Source organism: Trachymyrmex septentrionalis, unplaced genomic scaffold (genome assembly GCF_001594115.1).
Source record: "Trachymyrmex septentrionalis isolate Tsep2-gDNA-1 unplaced genomic scaffold, Tsep1.0 scaffold289, whole genome shotgun sequence".
NCBI classification, from domain to species: domain Eukaryota; kingdom Metazoa; phylum Arthropoda; class Insecta; order Hymenoptera; family Formicidae; genus Trachymyrmex; species Trachymyrmex septentrionalis.
This window is the reverse complement of record NW_017305450.1, coordinates 93,836-100,722: the sequence shown is the minus strand read 5'-3', so window position 1 is coordinate 100,722 and position 6,887 is coordinate 93,836. Positions and strand designations below refer to the sequence as shown.

Below are 6,887 nucleotides of genomic sequence, written 5' to 3'. Positions count from 1 at the left end.
AAAATAATGTCTTGTATTTTAAATCTTTACTATGAATATGTACTCGCATCATATATGTGTGTGTGTGTGTGTGTGTGTGTGTGTGTGCACGCGCGCGCGCGCGTGCATGTGTCACTCTCAAGATACCTTGAGAAATTCTATTTTCTCAAATAATGGACAAGATACTCTAGTTGTCTTAATATAATTATTATCCTTCCATGTGATCCATATTGGGTTATTAGATCCACCTGTGATCTGCAAGATTGGTCCATGGCCTACAGTTATAGTGCCACAATAAAACATGCCAAAAATATACATTAACGCTGTGCCATCTTTTTGACCAACCTATAAAAAAATACATATAGCTATCAATCATAAAGTTACAAATGCTGTCTATTAGGATTGTGCTTTATGATATTTACAAAGAGCATATCCAGGATGTGAGACAGAAATTCTTTCCGCTCAGGTTCTGCGCTATAACTTCTGATTAAACTAGGCAGAGGTGGCAGATATTCGCCTGTAGGTTTATTAGTTTTATCACTTGTTAATGAACCTTCATGTTCAGAATTAGACAGTGGCAACCACTTAACACAAACAGTCAATTCGTTTGTAGACAATTTAGTTTTGTGAATGATATTTTTAGTCTCAACGTCAACAAGACACAATAGCTTGGAAATCTCATAGCATACCGCAAGCAGCTTTCCATCTGGTCTCCATGCCAAATGAGCAGTGATATCAGATTCGTCTTGAGGACTCAACAACCATACTCTTTGCCATGTGAGTCTATGAAGGACGACTTCACCTATAAAATTTTATATTGTGGATAACAATTACAGTTTTTTTTTAATTCTCTCATTAATATTCGTTAAATATCTAACAAAGGAAACATCAAGAATTTTTTAATACCGTATTTTCTCATAGTAAACACTAAAAAAGTCAGGAATTTTGATGTTCTTTTTATAGATTGTTCTTGAACGAAAAAAATGATACGTATCCATTGCTGATAATAATAAATATTTCATAAATGAGTGTTTAATTATCTGTAATATTAATTTTGTAATTTTATTAAATTTAATTACAATCAAAAAGTAATTAAAATTAATAACATTGAATTAAAATAAAATTTATTTAAAGATACTGATATTTTCCTATACAATACGTTTTTCAAATTATTACAATAATTATTTAAAAAATTGATTTCTTTGAAAATATGAACTAATGGCTGAAACGGCCGGACATGTATTGTTTTTTTTTCGCTCAAGAACAGCCTGTAAAAAGTGCATCAAAATCTCCGACATCGTCACCTGGTGTTCCTTTTGTAAGTTAAAATTAAATTAAGTAATTTTTTTTTGTTTTTTTTTATGAACAATTATAAAAAGGAGGAAAATAAATATTAACATTAAGCAATATCTTTACAATATTAGCTTTTAAATCTAACCTTTGACATTGCTAATTGCTAAAAGATCCATCTTCGGTGACCACAACATCGTCGTCACCTCTGCAGGGAGCTGCCGCTCCTCCAATTGTCTCATGGTACCAGCCATATCTCGGACTTTTTTTAAATATAACAGATGACAAAAAATCCTCACCAAGCAAATGTTTAATCAAAGGAAGTCACTTCAATTACACGCGTACGAAATTTGTCTTTTCTTCTTCTTCTTCTGATATGATATGACATAGTGCTCGCTGATGAAATGACAGCGAATCCGACCAGACAAAATTTATATTTATTGCAACGTTCGGCGACATTCGCATAATTTAGAGAAAAAAATCGTTTGTGTACAAACATTATAACTTGAAATAACGAAGCGCCTTACCGGTCCGAGTGTTAAGATGTCGAACTACTATATAATATACAATCATTTAAATTGAATTAATTTTCAGAAATAAATTGCGAGCCGATTAGATTATCGGAGTCACACAATCACAATCTGAAACAAATAATCCCCCTCAAAATTTCCCAAATTTTAAAAAACTGTAATAAACTTATTGCGAAAAATATTGCCTCGGCCGGGAGTCGAACCCGGATCTCTTGCATTCCGTGCAAGCGTCCTAAGTCTTTAGACTACCAAGACCTTCAAGAGATCCAGGTACAGTTTTTTAAAATTTGGGAAATTTTGATAATCTCATCGGCTCGCAATTTATTTCTGAAAATTAATTCAATTTAAATGATTGTACATTATATAGTAGTTCGACATCTTAACACTCGGACCGGTAAGGCGCTTCGTTATTTCAATTTTAATATAAACGGTCTCGTTTCCAATCATATTGTTTACAAACATTATATCACACTGTGTTCAAGCAATTTAAGTTCAAAGTAGTACTAGCGTGACAATATCCGAATACCGGTCTAACAGTTCAGATGCCGTCTCTCAGTATTTGATAGCGATACTTCATAACCTCACTGTCTTCACTCCCGCCAGAGAGAAAATTTTCGATTGTGTTGTTTATAGAGTTTTAGATAACAGAGAGGCGATAAGTGCGGTCGATAATCGAAATTATCGATTATCGCCGCCATTTTTTTACCATGGATAGGCGAACTGTCAAAACGTCAAAGTTAGCTTTCTCTTGAAAACTAAAATCGATCTGATCTTAAAAAAGGAAAAAGGAAACAGTTTAGCACAAAATAATGTGTAAAGCATAACTTGAGCGCTCACTGCTGCTTACTGCCATATAATGGAATAAACAGGAAACGACAGAGAAAGAGAGAACAAGATTTAAAGATAAAAAAGAAAATGAAAGATAAAATATATATATTATTGTTTTTTAAATTTATTTCTGATTGTACTTTGGATCGCACCGATTGTAAGGAATAATAAATTTATTATTATTTGTAGTTACAATGTCAAGAAAATGTATGGCTTTATCATGTCCATCAGAAGAAAATATATTTCAATTATTTGAGTTACTGAAGAATCAAGTATTGAAAAAAAATGAAGTAATGAAATTTTACAAAGCATTAACAGCCATTATACAGGGAAAGACAGTCTTTGTGAAGTATGTATCTTGTTACATAACATAGTAAGCGCTAAACAAATTTTCATTTTTGAACAGTTAAATACATTAAGTACAAAGAGAATGTATTTTATATTATTGTCATATTTTTTAAATGAGATAATATTTAGTAGATGAAGCTTGTATTAATAATAGATTATTGAATAAAATTATAACAGAAAAAATCTCATAGAACTCAGTAAAGTACAATATGAAACTTCATTTATATATTAATTAGCATGGCAAGTGATATATTAATCTATGGCTGCGTTCAGCAGACTCAACAGTTTTGCAACCGTTTTATGATTCTTCGCTGAGATTGAATTATTCCTTTAAAACTAAAAGTATAAACTAAGCGCAATGAATCATAAAACGGTTGCAAAACTGCTGAGTTTGCTGAACGCAGCCTATTACAAGAAACTTAACTAATAACAATTTGTGCAAATGTTTCTTTCAAAATATATACATTTTTTATAAGTTTTAAATGTTTCTTTATTCTTATATACTTCTTGATATACATCTTTTCTTATGAAAGTATCCTAGAATTATCACAAATAAGAAATATAAAATTTTCCAAATATTGTATTACTGACCCATATAAATTTTCTTTCTATGTTTGTGGGAAAACTATGAAGCATGACACTTACATCATTGTTTTCGTCTACTTTTCTTATCTTTTGTTTTTTATTTTTATTTTTATTACTACATGTATGTACACACAGCACTTCATTTTGAGGAAGAAAAACAATGATAAAAAACTTGATAAGTATTCCTTTTACAAAGTTTATGTTTAATAAAAATTTAAATAAATAACAGTACTTACATCACAACATTATTAGTTATTTTTTCTTATGACTATATAACCTATTAACAAGTAAAATTATATTCTGAAATATCATCATATTATTATTGTCTATTATATTAAGCTACATCGACTTAACATTACAATGTTACCGTAGTATGAAAGAAAATGACGCTGAATCACGATTTAGCGAGTCAATCAAATCATTTTCTGACCTATTACCTCTCTGTTATCTAGAATGAACTCTAGTCATGAGGGGCACTGATCTCTTGATTGGTCAGATTTCGAGTCCTTTTAAACGCCGCCATTTGTGGAACTCTTAATGTGGTAGTAAATCTGTGAATTGGTGTGAGCAATTATTTCATGGTGTAAAAAGCGCAAACGCAAAATCGGACTATCAACTGTCAATCATGGTGGAATTGTGCTGTTTCTGGCCGGTATCCGGCAATGGCGTCCTTCCGTTTTTATGTCTTAACTCTGAAGGGTCCTCTATATAGAAGTTGTAGACGGTCGTGGAGTCTTAAGTCATAGGAAATTGACCAATTCTAATCGAGTATTCTCCTTATATTTGATTGTGATTAGTTAGTTTCCTACGACTTAAGACATCACGATCATCTACGATTTTTATAATATTGTTCGTTTTGTCTCTCGGGAGACCAATCGTAGTCGATTATTTTTGTCATATTCAATTGTAATTGGCCAATTTCTTACGGAAATTTGCAGAACGTACGACGCACGTCGGATTCAATGTGAATCCTACATTTCAAGTACGCTGAGTTCATTCGGAGCGATCCTTAGCACAGTATAAATACTGTATATAATATGCTCAGTTTGGCCAAACCACGCCTACTTTTGTTCCGCGTCATCTCTAAGGGTGAAATCACACGATCCGGAATAGGACTGCGGAATACAGAATGCGTCATTAAAACAACCAATCAATGCTATTCCGCACTTTTCCATCACGCCATGGAAAAGTGCGAAAAAGATCTTACTGAAATCGTACATAATGCATCATTGTTTTTTAAATCTTGGTATCTATATTTATGTACTCAGATTTTATCATTTTGCTTTATTCGTCTCGTCATTAAGCAATTCCATGATATCAATCAGCATCAAATTATTTTAATTTCTCAAAATATGATGATTTATTACAAGAACAATGACGCACTCTCTCTCTCTCTCGCTATTCCGCAGCATCAAATGCAGAATAGCACTGAGTGTTTCAATAACGCAGTCGTATTCCGCACTGTGTGATTTCACTCTAAGTGTGCAATCTACCAACCGCGAAACGTGAAACATGGGGCAGTATTCATAGTTCGTTTTTATTTTAAAACCATCTTAAGTACTCGTATAATGTCTTAAATATAATGTCTTAGGGTAAGATAATATAGTCCCTTGATTGACTTAAGACTTCTTAAGATTGACTTAAGACAGTCTTAAATGTAAGAATCGACTATGAATACTGACCTGTTTTTTCTTGCACGAGGAAAGATTCAGTACCAACTTTATGACGCGAAACAGATATTCATAGTCGATTCTTACATTTAAGACTGTCTTAGTCAATCTTAAGTCAATCCGAAGATTGTATTAACATCTTAAGACATTATATTTAAGATGATTTTAAAATAAAAACGGACTATAAATATTGCCTCATGTTTCGTGTTTCACAATTGTAGATCTTGCGGAACAAGAAGCAGAGAAACGACAGAGAGCGCTAATTTTAGAGAGACGCTTACAAACTGAGCACACCATGTAATTCTTCCACCATGGTACTGTAGGAATCTTCCTAGGATTTCGTTGGTGAAATTTTGGCTGGGAAATTCGTCCCACTGGATTGTCAGAAAATGAGCGGTTTAAATAAATTTCGGATAACTTGCAGAATACGAGACACTTTTATTGTCTTTGGAAATAACCTTGATCTCTTACAAACTGATATTCGATAGATCGTTACTTATTTTATTTGCCACATATTCTTTCTATATTCGCTAATTATAACTTATTTCGGTTTACAAATAAATTTAATGCTCCGAAATAGCCGTACTTTGGAAATATATAACGCATGGAGTGCTCCGGCTGTGCTGCAGATTAATATCGGAATTACTCCGCTTTATCACTTTTGTTCTGCTCCAATTTCCTAACTATTCCAGCTGATAAGTACCGAGAAGTATTCAACAAGTAGCAAAGGCAGAAAGATGATTCCGTCTCCGACATACGCCTATATAGATTGATATAGATGTCTCATCAGAACTGGCAGATAACAGCATCTGATAAGCTTAGGTGTCGCGGAAGTATCGCTCTGTAGCAACTTCTTTTATGCCAACTTTATTCTGCACTAGAAGAAATTCTCTAGTCGTTTAGGAAGTTTACAATACATACAGTATGGACATTAAACTTTTTATGTGATCTCCAATTTTTAATGCGCATGCGTCGGTTTCAACCAGGAATATGGCTGCCTTCAAGTTGAAATTGCAGATTAGATTAGATTAGCTGGATCTGCTTCCCATAAAATATAATTAATAAAATTAAATTTTACTAAAAAATTAAATCAAATTTTTTCGAAAACTATATTGTGTAGACTCTTATATTTGTATACGATAAAGTATTTTTGAAATAAAGTATTTGTGCGCGTGTGTATGTATATTATTAAATTACAACTGTAAGAGATATAGGGGATAAAGAACTGAATTTAACTGACTGCCGTATACAGAGAGAAAAGTATTATATGTATTTGTTATATCGTTGCCATAAAAAAATTCGCCTCTCCTCACTCGCACATGCCATCCTCATCTGCGGCTCCCTCTATCGGAAGCGCACGCAACACAGATAACACTGTCTAGCATCATCTAACCGCGCGCATTTAAGTTGATTTAAATGTGTTTGCCTCATACAACTTTACATTTAATTACATTTTTCATGCAATATATTATTTTTTCATACATTAATTTATTTTAATTATTTAATTACAATTTTCGTATAATATTTAATTAACTATTATTTTTAATTTACTTATTATTGTTTAATATTATTATTATTATTAATGTAAATATTATCTTTATAATAATAAGTTTGTTAACATTATATTATTATATAATTTTCTGATTTAAAAATATAC

At 32.1% G+C, this 6,887-nt stretch overlaps 1 protein-coding gene across 3 annotated transcripts in view; it reads right to left on the bottom strand.

Moving 5' to 3' along the window:
* The window catches only part of LOC108749288 (anaphase-promoting complex subunit 4), a 5,416-nt gene extending 3,040 nt beyond the window's left edge, over positions 1-2,376 (bottom strand). The window contains exons 1-4 of one of the 3 annotated variants that reach the window (XM_018487881.1): positions 2,326-2,376; positions 1,418-1,665; positions 402-781; positions 127-324 (exon numbers count right to left, since the gene is read on the bottom strand). In XM_018487881.1, the coding sequence (XP_018343383.1) occupies positions 127-324; positions 402-781; positions 1,418-1,523 (684 nt within the window). In that variant the 5' untranslated portion in view covers positions 1,524-1,665; positions 2,326-2,376. Of the gene's footprint in view, positions 1-126; positions 325-401; positions 782-1,417; positions 1,666-2,259 lie in introns of all 3 variants that reach the window. The other 2 variants (XM_018487880.1, XM_018487883.1) reach the window with 2 other exon arrangements.
* Between the last annotated feature and the right edge of the window lie 4,511 nt (positions 2,377-6,887).